Source organism: Balaenoptera physalus (assembly GCF_965194825.1).
Source record: "Balaenoptera physalus genome assembly, chromosome: 14".
NCBI classification, from domain to species: Eukaryota; Metazoa; Chordata; class Mammalia; order Artiodactyla; family Balaenopteridae; genus Balaenoptera; species Balaenoptera physalus.
In genome coordinates this window covers 48,965,221-48,984,463 of record NC_138893.1, presented here as the reverse complement: position 1 = coordinate 48,984,463, position 19,243 = coordinate 48,965,221, and the positions used below count along the sequence as shown (strand labels likewise).

General features: G+C 42.5%; 2 protein-coding genes across 2 annotated transcripts in view; one reads left to right on the top strand and one right to left on the bottom strand.

The window, feature by feature from the left end:
• LOC309643010 (uncharacterized protein) overlaps positions 1-17,327 on the top strand; it is a 31,891-nt gene extending 14,564 nt beyond the window's left edge. The window contains exon 2 of the mRNA XM_082425345.1: positions 13,947-17,327. The gene's annotated coding sequence lies outside the window, so the exon portion shown is untranslated. The remainder of the gene's footprint in view (positions 1-13,946) is intronic.
• ARL3 (ARF like GTPase 3) overlaps positions 1-19,243 on the bottom strand; it is a 31,144-nt gene that overhangs the window by 1,048 nt on the left and 10,853 nt on the right. The window contains exons 4-5 of the mRNA XM_082425409.1: positions 10,468-10,518; positions 8,684-8,869 (exon numbers count right to left, since the gene is read on the bottom strand). Of these exons, the coding sequence (XP_082281535.1) occupies positions 8,684-8,869; positions 10,468-10,518 (237 nt within the window). The remainder of the gene's footprint in view (positions 1-8,683; positions 8,870-10,467; positions 10,519-19,243) is intronic.

Genomic DNA, 19,243 nt, shown 5'->3' with positions numbered 1-19,243 from the left:
CAGCCATCCCTGAATGCTCACCCTTTCCCCAGAGTCTCTCTGACCCCCAGGGGTGTGCAGAGGTCTCAGAAGCCCAGAACAAAATCAAACGAGGCTCCTGCAACGCACCGCACCCCTTTCCCCTGCATGTGTCACACATGCACATCTCAGGCATACATGACATTCAGAGCCCCGCATTTCCTATGACCAGGGAGCTAGTTGTTGAACCTGAACAGCTGAGACAGCTTAAAGTAATAAACATCAGCTGACACTCTTGGCCATTAGGAGCATCAATCCCATAAACAGTACATCACTTCAAAACAACCAGCAGGCATCCTATCTCCTGGCTAATCTGACCATAACCTGAATTTACAGTGATTAAAACTCCGCCAGTTGCCATCAGAGCACTTGGGTGGGGGAATCAGATAATTTGATGCTCTGATGTCCCAGAGCATACCTTAGGGCATGTGCCAAGAAGAGGCTGGCCACAGCTGAAGGCACAAAGGTGACAGCACCTGGCAGCAGTGGGGATGAGGGTGGGGGAATGCCGAGGTGGGAGAAGGTGGACTCCGAATGCATCTCCGATTACAACTGGGTCAGCTACTTCCTCTGAAAAGCTGAGGCCAATTTTAAGACCATTTTATGAAAAGGAATAACTTAAAGAGAAGCATGTTTAATTTTAGGAGTTAATTGGTTTCCAGGAAAAAAAAAAGATCACCTGCCAGGAGACAAAAAAGATTTTACAAATAAAAGAGGAATGAATAAGATAAGCATCTTCCCTTTGCATTCGAAGCTGAATAGCTCAGCACTTACATAGCACTTTCCATCTTCAGGAACCGGCACAAACACCATCAAAGGTGCCTACCTCAATATCTCCTCCTCTATAGAGACTTGCAACATTTTATCAAATCATCTTCTCAGAGAAATCAAGAACAGTGTTCCCACACTATACGAATACCATTTTCCCTCTTGTTTTACGGCTGATTATAGAGGGGGGTGGGTTTCTTTTACTGCATGTAACTCAACATGAATGCACTCAAAGAGATAGGAAAAATATTTACTCAGCTGCAGGAACCCAAAGCAGAACATGGAGGGTGAAGGGCAGTTTTCTCCTGGGTATCTGTTATGGAGGCAGAGGGGATTTAAATGGGGGAGCCCTGCCGAGGGGCAGTGTCCTCCAGATGTGTGTGAGGGCCCGCGGTGACAAAACCCTTCCAGCCACAGTCCTGCCAGCAGAGGGCGCTCAGAGGTCGGGCCCCACCAGCTGACCCGCTGGCCCCGGGGCTCTGCAGCTGCCGCCTGCAACCTGGAGTGTGGGAACCCGGGGAGACTTAAGCTGCTCTGGCTCAGGAAGGCCGCCCTGATCTGAAGTGTCTGGAGGCTGGGGATTTTGCCTTTCCTGTTATTACCTAGAGGAGAACCTGAGCTGGAGGTGGGAGGTGTCGGGGAGGCAACAGTCAATGACGATGATAGCTCTTCAATAAAAATCAGGCACAAGCTGTGCCAAGGTGCCCAATGGCAAGGAAAGACTCCTGAGGGAAGGGTCCATGCCAGGCTGGCTTTAGGTGGTGTTTACAGAACTTAGCATGGTGGCTGGCCACACACTTAATTTATATCTTTTAAATTAATCCTTGTAACAACACTGTGAAGTAGGTACTCATGGATGAGGAAATGGGGGCACAGAAGAGTGTGTGGCAGAGGCAGGCTGTGAACCCAGGCAATCTAGCCCCAGCACCTGCTCTCGACGACCATTTCTCAATGACTGCGGGCAAGTGCTCGGGGAGGAGCTCTGCCTCAGGCTTAGAGAGAAGCTGGGGCTCATGCTCAAGTTGGCAGAGGGAGCAATTCCAGTTTTTTCTTCTTTATGACTTCCAGCTGAATACAGGGGCATGAGACAGAACAGCCCTACCCAAGCACCCTGCATGGCTTTGCTGCAGCTCCGAAGGTGCCAGAGGCTGTTTCTGGCCACTCAGCTCTCAAGATTCCTGGGCTGCCAGGTATCGGTGCGTGTGGAATCCTACGTGTTTACCTTGCTCCCCGTGTATTAACTCTCCGCAAGCCCGCCACCTCCAGCAGGATCTCTCTCTTTAGAGATATCATTACAAGAGGAGGACCCTTCTGCTTCTCATGCTTAAATCAGCAGCCACGGCACTCTGGCCTTAATCTGGCAAGGTTTTGATTTTTTAAAAACAGATGACTGGGGCTTCCCTGGTGGCGCAGTGGTTAAGAATCCGCCTGCCAATGCAGGGGACACGGGTTCGAGCCCTGGTCCGGGAAGATCCCACATGCCGCAGAGCAACTAAGCCCATTCGCCACAACTACTGAGCCTGTGCTCTAGAGCCCACGAGTCGCAACTACTGAAGCCCACGCGCCTTGAGCCCGTGCTCCGCAACAAGAGAAGCCACTGCAGTGAGAAGCCTGCGCACCACAACCAAGAGTAGCCTCCGCTCGCTGCAGCTAGAGAAAGCCTGCGCACAGCAACGAAGACCCAACGCAGCCAAAAATAAATAAATAAATTTATTTAAAAAAACCCCAAAAACAAAAAAACAGATGACTGAGAAAAGGTGATCATTTACTTGAAGTAGGTTACTGCACTGCCTCCAAAGAAGGAAATGAACTCACAGGTTCGTTTAATGGTTGAACCTTTATTGTCAAAAGCTGGTTTGACCAAATTTCTGCGTACTGGATCCTCCTCACAGTGCTGACAATCTTATGGCATAAGTAGTCCTCCCTTTCTTCCTGCACCGCACCTCCCCTGACCAACCTCGCAGAAACTGAATTTGAATTGATTAGCTTCAATTCAATACTAGAGACTAAGGAGAGACACTGAACCTCAAATACTGAGCTTTGTTTGGCCTTCTGGAGAGGAAATAAATTTTACCATGTCATGATATTATTCCCTACTAACTGCTGGGAAAAATATAAGACGGCCCCTAACCATATGGGTGAAAACCTACTGATTACAGATCTCTCCGTTTCGGGATTAAAGGCATGATGCCCTTTCTATGGGAAGAGTGGTCTCCGACTACACTCCTCTTTTTTTTTTCTTTTTTTTTTTAACATCTTTACTGGAGTATAATTGCTTTACAATGGTGTGTTTCTGCTTTATAAGAAAGTGAATCAGCTATATGTATACATATATCCCCATATGTCCTCCCTCTTGCGTCTCCCTCCCATCCTCCCTATCCCACCCCTCTAGGTGGTCACAAAGCACGAGCTGATCTCCCTGTGCTATGTGGCTGCTTCCCACTAGCTAGCTATTTTACATTTGGTAGTGTATATATGTCAGTGCCACTCTCTCACTTCATCCCAGCTTACCCTTCCCCTGCCCCTGCCCCGTGTCCTCAAGTCCATTCTCTACATCTGTGTCTTTATTCCTGTCCTGCCCCTAGGTTCTTCAGAACAATTTTTTTTTTTTTTTTAGATTCCATATATATATGTTAGCATACGGTATTTGTTTTTCTCTTTCTTACTTACTTCACTCTGTATGACAGACTCTAGGTCCATCCACCTCACTGCACTCCTCTTAATTTGATCTCTCTGCAATGCATCCATCACTGCTCGATGGTTGGAACAGAGCAGTGGCAGCCATGGTTGGGTGGGCCTGGTTTTTAATGCCATGAGGACTACACGGTCACATCAGTAATTGCTTTAAGACGACGGAGCTCAGACCCTTGCTGAGCGATGCAGCCTATCCCATTGTGCCACTGGGCCCCCAGGGTCAAGGAGCAGCTGGAAGCAGCATACATAAAATATTGCTTGCTATTAATACTTCTGCTGGTGACAAAGGGCACTGCACCAGAGAGGTAGCAGAATCGCATGTCCCAAGCTTGCTTCCTTAGTCTACAGAGAGATCTGAAAATTTAAAAATAAACCTGAGGTCTGACTTGCAGATAAGCAGTTCCATACACACTGGGAGTTGAAAATAACTGATTCAGGCCTAGAAAGAAGTTGTAAATGTCATTTAAAAAATATATTGAAATTCTGTTGGCATATTAAGGGAAAGGTCCCTTGGATCAAGGAAAAAGAAACAAAAACAAGAACCTGGGCTAGTGAATGTTTAGTGTTTACCTGCAAGGCAGTCTGAGGGACAGCTGACATGTCAGGGCTCAGACTGCTCGAGGCCCTTTCTGTGTAGGTGAGACCTCTGTGAGCCGGATCATGGCTCCTGCTTGGTGAAGGAAGACAAGGAATGTGGAAGCTATGTGAAAAGAAGGGATGAGCATGAGGTAGGGGCGGCACGGAGAGCGATACCCAGGATAACCTTCTGCTAGCTCAAAGCTACTGGTGTAGGCATGTCTCTGTTATGACTAAGGTTAGAGACCAGGTTGAAACTGCTGATCTCTGCTTTGAAAGGAAATTCCAATGCAGTATAATTTTAATTAAACACACACACACACACACACACACACACAAAATGTTCTAGGGAGGAAATGTCTTCAAGCACCTGAAACTACAACAGCCAAGGAAAGCTGTGGTTTGGGGTTCACATTCAGGTCTGCAGGTGGAAGAGGGATTGATTTCTCTATATCTTTCTCTGGCTCTAAGCCAGATCTTTGTTCACTATTTTCCAGACACCCAGGGAAAAGAAGAGAAGAGTCCCAGGCTAGATGTTGTGCACTAGGAGAGGCCCTAGCAACCCTGGCCTAGCCCCAGGGTGCAGAGGGAGGCAGCTCCATGTCTGCAAGGCAGTCTGCCTGCAGGGGCTGCAGGTTTTCCCTCCCAAACATTGTTTAGCTTCTCCTCTTTCTGCCTTCATCTGCTTGACATAACTGGGTCTCCTCTGGACTATGGGGCTCTCCATAGCCCAGAGTTTCCAAGATTGATGTTCTCCTTCAGCTTTTAGTGCCGTTTACCTATGCTCTGCTCTTGATAGTTTCCCATGAAAACGTGCTTTAATTACATGATGGGCTGCCTCCTCGTCACCATTAGTCAGGCAAAGAAAGACCTGTTCCAAACTCTTTTGAAGACTTCAAAAGCCAATTTCCACACCCAGCGCAACGGATTGCCTGTCTTTGTAAAGACTACATGTATTTGCCATCAGAATATCAGGTAGAACAAGAATGTGAAATCCACCCCAGGAACACTAACTTCCATAATGTCAAATCATATGTTTAAGCTACTTGGCTAAGGAGAAGTGATCTCCCTGCCCAACTACTCCAGAGGGCATAGCTCCCCACCTAATGGATCTGTTCCCTTGACTCACCCCCTGGAGGGTTATTTATCAGTAGAGGACAGGTCTCTCAAATGCATTTTGATTAAACACACACACAAACACAATGTAAATAGAGACACTGTTTTTAAACATCTGAAACAGTAACAGAAATTCCAGGTCTTTTTTTTTAACCTCTGTACATTTTCTTTCAGGGTCATTAGGGCTGTGGTGCCAGATACTTGACCCACTTCATATCTGATCGTTTTAGCAGCTCTGCCCATTACTGACCAGCTTTCAGGGGGTAGTGGGTGGGGAGGGTGGAATGGGAGGATGAAATAGGAATTTAGGGAATTTCAGTAATTTTTACACAGAATCTCTGAAAGTGACATTTTTCTAGTGAAGTCTTTCATTTTTAGGAATAGTTAAAGCCTTAATTAACAAGAATCTTTAAAAGGCCTGCTCCTGAACTAAGCAATGCAGGGAAAGAATTCCACCTAAGTGACTCTTTTTAAAATGAAAACCAAGAAACTGGCTGAGTGGGCAAGAGCTTAGGTCAAAGGTATTACCTGAGAGGGACGTGGTCGATCAGCGCCTCACAATGAAAAGTGTTTCCACGACCTTTCTCCAGTCCCCAAAGGTTACCATTAAAGGACAACAGACAGCAGACTCCCTTCTTAATTAACATTTTTATTAAATAACCCATTTCAAATAATGGTTAAATTCTCTAAATTTATATCATTCTATTAACCATAATCTAATCTCATTAACCTTGAAATCCCAGTCTTAACTACCCAATTCTATACACCATGGTACTATCTACTAAACTAATTAAGTGACCTTCAAACTATTTCTTCTCCATATAAAATCATGATTTTTCTTGCTCACAGTTCTTTACTGGATCTCTCATGATATCATTTCCTGTGAACCTGGTTGCTGAGGTCCCTGATCTGGGAAGAGCTTTCTAACAAGATCAAACCATACAGGACTGTCTCACTTGATTCCTGCCTGCCCCCACCCTCTGTCTGTCTGGTAGCTCACCGCCTCTTTTTCGGCCCAAGTCAAGGGTGCTTCCTCAGAGGAGCATGGAGTTGGGAGGGAGCTCTGGTCATTGTTTTTCCAGTCCCCACCCTTCCAGGCCAGGCAGAGATGACAAGGACAGACTCCTTGTTGCCAGCTGTTGAGCTGCCATAGAAATGAAGTTCCCTTTAAGTCACAGGATCTTTGGGCCGAAAAAGAGGCTGTGAGCTACCAGACAGACAGAGGACCCTAGTCCCTCCTTTTTATATCCCTAAGGCTGGCTGAAGAAACAAGAGCCTCACTGTTAATTCCAGCTTTGCTTTTTCTTCCTTTCGACACTCTGGCCAAGAGTGAAAAAAGATCACAGAGCTGTCAATTCCTACTTTCTTAGGAGTATGCATACAGAATGCAATTTTTTTCTTTTTTTTTTTTTTTAAATGATTTAATTTGCTTTTTTTTTTTTTTTTTAATCTTTTGGCTGTGCCACGTGGCATGTGGGATCCTAGTTCCCCGACCAGGGATTGAACCAGCACCCCTTGCATTGGAAGCACGGAGCCCCAACCACTGGACCGCCAGGGAAGTCCCTGCATTTATTTTCTTAAGGCCCCACCTTTAGAGTCCCTAAACTCAAGATGTTCTCTATTTTCTATATTTGGGTTCTAAACCATTTAGAGAGGCAGAGTCCTCTTGCTGAAGTGGGTTGTACAAACACAAGAAAGCTACTCTCTTTTCCTGGGCCTCATCCTCACCAAAATAACCTGAGGCCCCATGAGTACCATCTTTGGCACAACTGAGGGAAATACCTTAGGCAGAACTTGATTTTTGTTTAAAAGTGAGAAGCTAAATAAAATGATCAGAGTTTACCTACTCAAAAACATTCTGGGTTGTAACATACTTGTTGGACCAGCTGAAAATCGCCCAGTTAATTCAAAACCTGATAAGATATACATAATCACATAAGTGATTGCAATTTTATAGAGGAGACCTGAGAAGAATAAAACTATTAATGGTAGTTAGTTTCTTTCTTGAGTGGGATTAGGGGAAATGAAAGAACTTTTTAGTTTTTAATTTTATGTATTACTTTGATATGATTAAAATGAAAATATATTGCTTTATAACCACATTCTAGGAAAGAAGAAAGGAAATAGATGAGACTTAACACCTGCCCCCTCCCTAGACCTACACCTCACAGAGACTCGCAGGGCCCCAGCTTCCCTTGTGGGGACACAGTCGAGGTAATCTCTGGCTACTTGGGAGCCTGCACAACACACACACGCGTACCAAGAGCTTCTGAGGGGCAGGTATCAAGGAGTCTGGAGCAGGGGCGCTTGTTCCGGCTGACTGGTCTGCCCTCGGATCAGAGGCCAAGCACAGAAGGGGCCCTGGCTCTTTGTGTAACAAAGAGGGAAAAAACAGGCAGCAAACAGTTGGAAGAGGTGAGATAATTCTAGGAAGTGATTATTTGCTTGAGATAAAAGTGGTCAGGCAGTTTTAAGACAAATCAGTGTCAAATGTCTGAGAGAGGGGGAGAAGAGTGCCAGAAGGGAAATGGAAAGAGGCTGCCGGACAACGATGGAGAATCAAATCTTGGGCTCATCCCCCAACACACCAAGTTCACAGAAAAGCAAACTGGTCGTGCCACCAGAGACACATGCCCTACGGCAATGAGGGGAGATGCCATTTTTCTAGATGCTGTTCATCCCCCAAAGCATCCTAGAGCAGTGCTGTCTGGTTCTCACAGCACTGGGTCACCTCCCTGGCAGGTACACCAGATGTTGAAAATGAGGCGTATAGAGCACGCTGGGGGCTTCAGAATCAAGAAGTGGTCCTAGGGGGCTGACCCCAAGGGTCAACTGGTTTGAGGCTGCTTGGTAGGAAACATCAGAGCTGAAACTGTTGATCATTCTTTGAGCCTTTCAGGTGTCTGGATTCCAATCGTTTTCTGCCCTAAATTAAGATCAAATGAGGGGGAGCCTGCTCTTCGGTACACGGTTCCTCAGTGTAAAGCCTAAGGCTTTAGGTCGGCAGAAGCTTCTCCATGGGAAACCAACCTGAAGTAGCATGAAACAGGCCCCAACCCTGACAGCAGTGGAGACAGCCAACAGAAAAGACAAAACACTTCTAGGATAACCAGTGTGTTGTTGATGGCTCTGTTACCTTGGGAGTACAAGTATTTAGCATCCGTAATACCAGACGCAACACAAAACCCCCAACCCAATCACCAAAGAATCCTAGAGTTGGACAGCATTTTTGAATTCTTCCATTCTGAACCTCCTCCCCAGTGGGGTAGCTTGTCACTTGTGTGGGGTGGTTTATCTGTGGCTTTCTTGGAACAGTTAATGATATCGGATTGGTTGCTAAGCAGAAAAGAATCAAACTCCTCCAGGCCTTTCACATCCTGGAATGGTTCATCTGCCCATCAAAGGCTATTTGTTTCATATCTTTTTCTATCTAGATCCGCCCAACCAATGAGACAGGCTACCTCGGTTGGCTGCCGTGTTGCCAGGTGACCGAGCCCTCCAGTAACCTCACCTGAACGCCCTCTCCCGTGAGAGCCGAGCAAGACTGGATCTGCCAGACTCGGTCGCGGATGGTGTGCAGGTTCAGTCCTTCTGCAATTTCAGAGGCAGGGGCTGCTGTGAGCAGATCCTGCTTATTAGCAAAGATGAGCACTGGCACACAACTTAGCTTTTCTTCTTCCAGTAATTCAGCTAGTTCCTGGATCATTTTGGGAATATATGGGGAGAGGAGGATGAAATCTATGATATTTAACCATGCATTTCTAATCAGAAATAAATAAGTTAAGCTGATCAACTAGCAACTTTCAAGGGCAGTGGTTCTCAAACTTAAGCTTGTGGAAGAATTCCCTGGCAAATTCCTGGGCTTGCCCCAGAGATGCTGACTTGGGAAAGTCTAAGCCAGGGTCCAGGGATTTGCATTTTTAACAAGTTCCCCAGGTAGTTCTTTTATAGGGGGTTCATAAATCATACTTTGAGAAATACTGTTCAAGGGAGAATACAAATTGTGGTTAGACATTTAAAACTTACCCAACGTTACTATCTGCAAGTAACTTTCAATGCATAGATACGCATACATATACATATATACATACATATATATGTATGTATATGTACATATACATATATATTTTAAAATTTGAACTAAAAATGACAATTGCTTTAGAGACTATAATTCTGTTTCATCAATCTCTGTCTCCAAAACGTGCATGCATGTGCATTACACTTCATTAAACCCACATCCTAAAGTAACTGCATTAGTCCATCTGGCAAGGTCTCTGATTTTTAGGTTATTGGTTGGGATCTAAACTGTATGTTGACTCTGCCTGCAATAAGTACAGGAGAAGGTATATACTTAGCTAAATGCCAGGATCCACCTCTTCTCCACTTAACCCACATTTCAGCTACTTAAGACACGTGGGCTGTCAAAGAGAACTGGATGGTTCAAGAGGCAGATCTCCATCTGACACCCTTCACTTCCAAACTCATGTTTAGCATTGCTTCACTTGAGTGATGGTCTAGAAATCATCAAGGTATAGAAGGGAGAGGGGCTGTCTCCAGGAGTCTGGAGAGTACTCAAACTAATTTCCAGGGAAAAGGAACTTAAACATGGGGACTGCTACCTTTGGAAGGCCACGTGTAGTAGTTCAGGACACAGGCCAAGGACTCCGCAATAAAAAGTAAAGGTGCTTCTCCAAAGAGGTCCACGATACTACTCACTTCTTATCAGTGCACTCAGTCTGGTTAAAATGGTCTATGCCCACTTCTTCTCTATTTAAAATTGCATACACAGATTGCATCGTGTAATCATGTTGACATGCACTCTGCATTTGAAGTCATATTTGGGTTCAAAGTATACCTATCTCTTTGCTTGGCAAGAAGAGCAGCTTAGTCTTGGCTTGCACATTTCTTCCCATACCTTCTAATTTGTCCAAGTTACCCTCGGATCAATTAAGTTGGTATTGAAAAATGTACACAGAAATGATAAGTGAATTGTTCCTCAGGTTCATTTCTATGTGGCCTGGGAAGAGCTTTTGGGCACGGTGGTTAAGTTCCATTTGCTTATATCGTATTTATTTAATTTGATTAAAACTAAAAGGCTTTAAACGAAAAATTGTTTAAAGAATTCTCAACTAATTTCTTTTTAGGCAAGTGGTATTTTGCCTGTTTGCCAGAATGACTGTTTTGTTTAAACTGCAAAGGTTAAACAAAAATACTTCCCTCACTCTTATACATTTACAAAGTAGATTAATGAATACACAATTATTTGGGAAATATCTCAACAGAACAATTTTTTACCTGACCCGTCTCTTCAAATCTTTTTCTGTCTGCGCTGTCAATTACATATATCTGTAAAGTAAAAGAAGAAGGCTACTTCAATAAGCAAATATGGAAAAAGACAGGGCAACTTCTAGGGAAGGAGCAGATGATTCCCAATCAGCAGATTTTCACATTAGCACAGCATCCTGAAACTGAGCTGGTAATTCTTATCTATGGATGCAAAATAAACTAATTAATTAATTAAATGGAGAGGCCCAGAAAATACCTCCAGCAAAGTTCCAAAGTAGGAAGTCAGGAGAGCCAAGCAGGATAAAAATAGATTTAACAGGCATTCACTGAACATTCTTACTAGATTTACCCTATTAATCCTCATTATCACTCCGTGAGTTAGATTTCATTTTTATCCCATTTTATACATAAATAAACATAAGCCTGAAGAAGTTAAGTAATTTACCCAAGTTACGTTTGGTACATGACAAAATGGGGATTCAAACTCAGGCATACCTGACAGTAAAGTCCCTAGTTGCTCTTAAGCACTCTGCTATACTGTGTCCCAAATTGTCAGGAAGGGATAGTGTTTTGAGGCATTTACAAATCCTATAGCCTTTGAACATCATCATTCTGAAAGTACATTTTTCAGTATTAACTGTATGCTGTCTTCAGGTGCTGGGAGGTTAAGATCAAGTACTGGAAATAGCAGGGGCATAGGCTTTGCCAGAGTAAGAGAAGTTTTGAGATTTACCATAAATTACAAATCCCAAGCTTTCTTTCCCATCACTGAATTTTATTTATTGTATAAATAACATCCTATAACAATGATAAGGGAAATTAGATAAGACCAAAGAAGAAAGAAAAATCACCTATAGTTACAGAACCCAAGCACATTAATTATTTTCATTTCCTATGAAAGTTCCCTTCTAATTCTTCTTCATATGGAAATTTAAAAAGAAAATCAGAGGACTTCCCTGGTGGCACAGTGGTTAAGAATCCGCCTGCCAATGCAGAGGACATGGGTTTGAGCCCTGGTCCAGGAAGATCCCACATGTTGCGGAGCAACTAAGCCCGTGCGCCACAACTACTGAGCCTGTGCTCTAGAGCCCATGAGCCACAACTACTGAAGCCTGCGAGCCTAGAACCTGTGTTCCGCAACAAGAGAAGCCACCGCAATGAGAGGCCCACGCACCGCAACGGAGAGTGGCCCCAGCTCGCCGCAACCAGAGAAAGCCCATGTGCAGCAATGAATACCCAACGCAGCCAAAAATAAATAAATAAGTAAATTTAAAAAAAGGAAAACCAGAGATATCATTTTGTAGTCATTTAAAAAAAATCAAACAGTGTATTAAATGTTCTTCCAGTTGCTACTCTTAAAAATTATCAAAATTTCAAACTTTCTTTAAAGAAATTAGAATTGTTATTAAACTAACGGTATAATGGAAACGCTCTTTTAAAAGAACATATCATTGAAAAACAACAATGAAAAACAATCTTGAATTCCCACCTTTACATGCCTTAAAATTCTGTTCTACTCTTAAAACTTGCTCTCTTTTGAAAGGAAAAAAAAAAAAACAATTAAAATTCCCTTGCTTAAGTTAATGCACTCCCATTTAGAGTCACTAGTGCTGGGACTTCCCTGGCGGTCCAGTGGTTAAGACTCCGCGCTTCCTCGGCCCGGGGCAGGGGGCAGGGGGCACGGGGCACGGGTTCGATCCCTGGTCAGGAACTAAGATACCGCATGCCGCGCAGCACGGCCAAAAATAAAACAAAATAAAAAAATAAAAAAATTTAGCGTCACTAGTGCTAAATATTATACCAGGGACCAAGTCCAGCCTTTCCTCACCTGTGTTTCCTTCATGGAGAATCACAGGAGAAAGGATGGATGTGTTTGGTCTCAGTATTTTTTTGTGGCCTTATTATTGTTATTGTTAATATTACTCTGACTCAATGTCAATGCACACCACAGAGACACAAAATTCGATACAGTCTGATAAGTCAGAACATGGTGGTAGCTTAGTTTTCCACTGGTGGGTCTCACATTATATAGTAGCAGGCATAGTATAAACACAGATGTAGAAAGAAGGAATGCAATGGAAGAGTGAACCTGAATACAAAGGACGGGATTAGAACTATTTGGTAGTCTATAGTGGATTAGGATGATCTTCACTCAGGCAAGAGTGGGAGATGATGTGAGGGAGGGGAGAAGGGTCAGGTGATCCCTGGGAGGGTATTCTGGGCTCAGATTACAAAGCAGGAAAAAATGTGCTTGGGAGCAAAGGGTATGAGTGAGAAGGTAAATGTAGAAGAGGCTGAGACAAGGCTGAGAATACAATTAAAGATAAAGTTAATGGGAATTGCCTGGCAGTCCAGTGGTTAGGACTCGGCACTTTCACTGCCGGGTCCCGGGTTCAATCCCTGGTCGGGGAACTAGGATCCCATAAGCTGCATGGCGCAGCCAAAAATAAAAATAAAAGAAAAAGATACAGTTAAGAAATTGGTGTTTGATATGATGAAAAACAAACAGTTGGGAGAGAATAATTAGGAATGGAAAGATAGTTTTAATAGTAGACAAGAAAGATGATGATTGAAATACCAAAGAATCCAGAGGCTGAAAGTCAATAAGAAAGTTTTAACTTTTACTTTAATTACTTGCTAAATTACTTGCTACTTATTGCTTTGACATTAAATTTCACAAGGAACATTTTCATTAAAAGAGTCAAAAGGGGGCTTTTCCTAAACTGTACATAAATTCTTCCTATCATGTAGTATTTTTCTCACGTAACTTTTATAGAATTTGAAAATTATTGTACAATAATTCCAGGAGGAAGGCTATAAAACAACTGCCCCATTTATTAAAAGGGCCAAGTGAAAAAGTCCTAAGCACAAACTAGTCTCTGGTGATCCCACAAATCTGTTTTTCTATGGTGGCACACGATTCTCCTGGCTACCCCCTCCCCAGCGCTGCCCAGTTTCTTCCTGCAAGTATCTGTTTGCTTGCGGTCAATAGCTAAGGATAAGGATAGCCTCTTTTTCTTCCTTTCTTTTTCTTGTTAATAACATAGGTGTTAATCTAGTCATGCAAAAACCATTTTTTTAACTTTAATTTTTTAAAATTAATTTTTATTGGAGTACAGTTGCTTTACAATGTTGTGTTAGTTTCTACTGTACAGGAAAGTGAATCAGCTATACGTATACATATATCCCCTCTTTTTTTGGATTTCCTTCCCATTTAGGTCACCACAGAGCACTGAGTAGAGTTCCCTGAGCTACACAGTAGGTTCTCATTAGGTATCTATTTTATACATAGTATCAATAGTGTATATATGTCAATCCCAATCTCCCAATTCATCCCACCCCCGCCCCTTCCCCCCTTGGTGTAACTTTTTATTTTATATTGGAGTATAGTTGATTAACAATGTTGGGTTAGTTTCAGGTGTACAGCAAAGTGATTCAGTTATACATATACATGTATCTACTCTTTTTCAAATTCTTTTCCCATTTAGGTTGCTACATAATACTGAGCAAAAAAATGAATCCAAAAACAGATTATCAAATAAAAACTACTCGGAAAGTATTAAAGAGAGTTAAATATCGTGCTTTTGACTGGTCTTAAAACACTATGGATCGTCAAAAATTAAGTTTCATAAACCTATTCTAAAATAAATTTATAATCCATGGCACTCAGAATGAGAATGATGCTTTAAGCAGAGCCAATTCACACCTTCATTGGCAACTGCTTGGAAATTTTTATTGGGTTGTGGGAGGAAGACCTAGAGAAAAAGATTTTTTCTGGATGGAAGTTCAGCCAACTTTGGATTATCCGGAGACTGATTATCCACCAGGTGAATGGAAGGCTCTTTGTTTCTCCTCTTGCTTCTGGTCCTCCTCCCTCCTGCTGCCACCTTTTGGCCATTTTATTGCTCTTAAGTATTTCTCCACCAGAGGGGTAGACGGAGACAGAAGAGATGACACTAAAAAGTGCGGCTTTTTATTGATAGCTTGAGCAAAAGTCTAAGAGGAGGGTGAAACTGACAAATAAGTTTTCTAGATAACCTGTGGTTTTCAGTTATTTGTGCTCTAGTAGTACTGATGCTAAAGTGTGAGTGATATTTTGGAGATAATACAAGAGATGGTTGTTTGAGCTCTATCTCACTTGATGCCCTTTGGATACGGAAATGATGGCAAATTACCTTAAATTATGTTGTGTTTAAACACAAAACTAATAATGATAAAGTAAATGGAGTTTGGTATTAATATTAATATATACCTTGAAAAAAGTGATGTGTTTTTATCTATCAAAAGGCTGTTATTTCCTGGCACAAGAGAAATGGAAGACATCCTATCCCCTCCCTTCTATCATATCTCAGGATTAATTTTAGTCACTTCCCCCAAATTAATAAAGCTGAAGTCATGTTCTCAGTGTCATCATCCCTGAGAATAACTGCACTTTTAGGAGTTGCTCTGATTCTTTCAAACCTCTAGAGAAACATATAATTTAAAGTGGGGGTTGGTACTCTTTTTCTGTAAGGGGTCAGGTAGTAAATATTTTAGGTTTTGTGGCCCATACAATCTCTTTCACAGCTATTGAACTTTGCTGTTGTAGTGCAAAAGCAACCATAAAAAATACATAAACAAATGGACGTGGCTGTGTTCCAACAGAACTTTATTTACGGACACTGAAATTTGAATTTCATATAATTTTCATGTGTCATGAAATCTTATTCTTCTTTTGATTTTTTGTTCAACCATTTAAAAATGTCAAAACCATTCTTAGCTCACGAGACACAATAACAGGAGGCAGGCTGGATCAGTTTGTCGACACCTGCTCTAAAGCAAGACTGTATTTTGGCACTCTAGAGAGAACTGAGAAGAATTAACCAGGCAACGAAATGCATCAAGCCTCAACCCTGCTCTTCTACGCAGCGTGGAGTCTAGTGTAATAGGTCTTTTCAACCAACAGTGGAAGACTATTAAATACAGACAAACAAACTAATGTAACCCATCCACCACTGTCACTCCTAGCTGCTATAAAACGGGCAGATAGGGCTAAGAGCCCCAAGGCCTTAGAATCTAACCCTGGGGACTCAGCTGCTCCTCAAGACTTGTTTAATCTCAAATAGCACTGGAAAATAACAAAAGGTTTGACTCAATCCAAAATATTGTCTGATACTGGCAGCATAATATAGCTGGAGAAAGCTCCTCTAGGGTTACTGTGAACTGATTTTTGCTGGATTGTCCAATAATTCCTAGGTGCTCTCAGCTAATGGGAAGTGTGGAATCCAGGGTCATATTACAACTACCTTGCAGTCTACCCTCAAGATGTTAGAGCTTATGATTTAAAATTACCCTGATCTGTAGACCAGAAAGTTTCTGAGACCTCCTCATGGAGCCTTAAGGCATTAATGTCCTTATATACAGCTCTTTTTTTTTTTTTTAAAAAGGAATTTATTTATTTATTTATTTTGGCTGTGCTGGGTCTTAGTTGCAGCACGTGGGATCTTCATTGCGGCATGCGGGATCTTTTTTAGTTGCGGCATGTGGACTTCTTAGTTGTGGCATGTGAACTCTTAGCTGCGGCATACATGTGGGATCTAGTTCCCCGACCAGGGATTGAACCTGGGCCCCCTGCATTGGAAGTGCGGAGTCTTACCCACTGGACCACCAGGGAAGTCCCTATACAGCCCTTATTTGGACATTTCTTTCAAGGTACCTAATCCAGCAGATGAACAGATAGAACTGTGATTTCTCTCAATTGCCTGCTTTTTCCCAACTCTTGACTCAAAAAGTAAAGGAGAATCTATAGCCTTTTCTTCCCCCAGTTTTATTGTGATATAATTGACATACAGCACTGTTTAAGGTGTATAGCATAATGATTTGGCTTGACTCTATAGCTTTTGTATATTAGCCTTATAGCCTGCAAATTTGCTGTAATCACTTATTAGTTCCAGGACTTTCCTTGTTGATTTTTGGGATTTGAAAGACTTTTGATGTTCAGTTTTTCTAACACGTAGTTTCATACCACAATTTAGAGACTCATCTCTACATTTCAAGTATTCGTGAGTGAAATAATATGATGGCTTGGATTTGCTTTAAAATACTTAAAAAAAAAAAAAAAAGGGGTGGTAGGGGAGATGAAACAAGATGGCCAAAGCTGAAATTAAGGAAGCCAGATGATGGATAGGTATCTGGGGTTTCATTACACTATTTTTTTGACCTCTACATAAACTTGGAAATTTCTAAAATTATATTTCAAAACCAGACACATTATTTGAGATTATAGAAGAAATTTCTATATTAAAGGGAAAAATTTTCTTTTTTCCCAACATTTCTCTTCTCCTAGAAGGTATATAATACATTTTGGAAGAATAACTGGTTGAATAGATGGATAAATGGATGCATGGATGTGTCTCATCTTTTTGTTCTCATCCATTTAAACCTTCAACCTGGCACAAGGAATATACTGGAACTTACCTTCACCATGGGCCAGAAATATTATGAGCCCATGTGACGGCCATCTCGGTACCTCACATGTGTTTATGGATTCGATGATAGTACAATTTTATATTTTGGTATTATTCCCCATTTAAGAATCACGATAAATAAATTCACTACTTCTCATAAACCCTCTGTGAAGTAGATGTTCCACCCAGTTCATAGAATTAATAAGCCTCTGGACTTGACCACAATGATACAGAATCCTAGAACCTTAGAGTTGAAAGGGAATTTAGAAGTTATAGAACTCCACATTCTACCTAATGTTGGAATCCATCTATAACAATTATCCATTTCATTTATTTGGTACTTTTCTAAGCACTGGGGATATAACAGTTAAAAAAAAAAAAAAAAAGAAAAGCAAAGTTCCTGTATTCATGTAGCTTACATTACAGTGGGGGAGAAAGGTAATAAATAAAAATATGTCTGAGGTGAGGGACTACACCATGAGAATATCTAAGGAAAAAGAATTCTAGCATTGGAAATAGTGATGACAAAGGCCCGGAGGTGGGAGCCTGCCTGTGTTCCAGGAATGGCAAGGAGGCCAGTGTAGCTGGCACCAGGTGAGAAGGGCTTGGAAGAGGAGTCAGCAGGTAGGGGGCTTCGTGGACCACTGTAAGAACCTTGGCTTTAACTCTGAGCTGGGAAGCTTATGTTTTAATAGGATCAATATAGCTACAGTGTTGAGGAGAGACTTGAGGGAGGCAAGGCAGAAGTTAGGAGGCTAGTTAGAATGACACTGCAATAATGCAGTGGCGATGGAGAGAAGTGGGCAGATTCTAGAAATATTTTGAAAGTAGAATTGACAGGATTGGCTGATGGAGAAGATGCGGGGAGTGAAAAGGAGCCCAGGATGAGTCCAGTGCTTCTGGATGAATGGGACTGTCATTTACTGAGAAGACTGGAGAAGAAGATTTGGGCAGGGGTGGATGAAGATAGGAATTCGGTTTTGGACATGTTGAGGTTGAGGGGACTTACTAGCCACTGGTGTTCAGGTGTCAAATAGGCAGCTGGCTGTATATGAAAGTGAGTTCCAGGTTGGAGATAACAGTTTGGGATTCACAGGCATGTAGGTGGTGATTAACGCCTTGAAATTGGATGAGGTCATCTAAGCAGCGACTTAGAGAAGAAAAGCACAGGCCTGAACTCTGGGGCACTCCAACATTTGGAGGTTGGGAGATAAGGAAAAAATAGCAATGGAGATTGAGGAGGAGTAGCCAGTGAGACAGGAGGAAAACCAAGATAGAATGGAATTCTGGAAGCCAAGGAAAGACAACGTTTCAAGGACAGCACGACCAACTCTGTTAAATGTGCTGACAGGTCAAGTGAGATGAGTAATGAAAACTGAACATGGGACTCGGCACTGTGGATTCTCGGTGAGCCTGAATGGAGGGTTCCGAGTGCCTGCGGGGAGAGGAAGTGAAGACAGAGAGCACAGAAAATTCTTTTAAGGAGTTTGCTGTAAAGAGAGGCTGAGGAATGGGACAGTATCTAGAGGAGGATGTACAGGAAGCCAAGAGTTCTTTGTTTTAAACAAGAGCAACTACAGGATGTGTGCATGCTGATAGGAGTGAGCAGGTAGAAAGAGACACCTAGGAAGCAGCAGCAGAGAGGGAAGCTGTCTGAGATGCAAGGTGAGTTCTATTGGCAATGAAGATATCGACGTGTTTTTGCAGCTTACTGTCTACGGTCATAGTTAAAGTAAATTCAAACTTTCAGTTAGAGGTTAACGGAAATATTATGCAACATTTTTTCTTATCCAAGTTCATGAAAGGCCCTGGTTTTACGGTACGACCATGAGTGAGTGGCTGAGGTGGGGTGGATGGCAAGCTCGCTGGAGGGGAGGTGAAGGAGCTGAGAGGCCGAGGTATTGGAGAAATCATGCAACTGGAGAGTAAAATCTCCAAGAATCCTAAAACAGTAGCCCTAGAGAACTTGGCAGTGAGCTGGGAGCTCAAGTCTCAGCCTCTGCCTGCGTGAATGCTGCCTGAGCCAGGAATCCCAGTGCAGAAGGAATCCCAGGAGCCTGAGGCGGCTTCTTCTACTTCTGGACAGTTACGATTATAGGAAACTTCTTCCTTATTCTGAGTTAAACCCTAATACTCCCCAAACTGCTCCTTGCCTGGTCCTCTAGAACTATTCACAATGAAGCTGATCTCTCAGACTTAAGATAGTTCCTGAAGCAACTAGAGACAGTTCCAAGCATTTTCTCTTCCAGGAAGGACATCGTCAGGTCTTTCAGCCATTCCTCATACATCATGGTTTCCAGGACCTTCACTATCTTGGTTGCTCTCTTTGGGATATACCT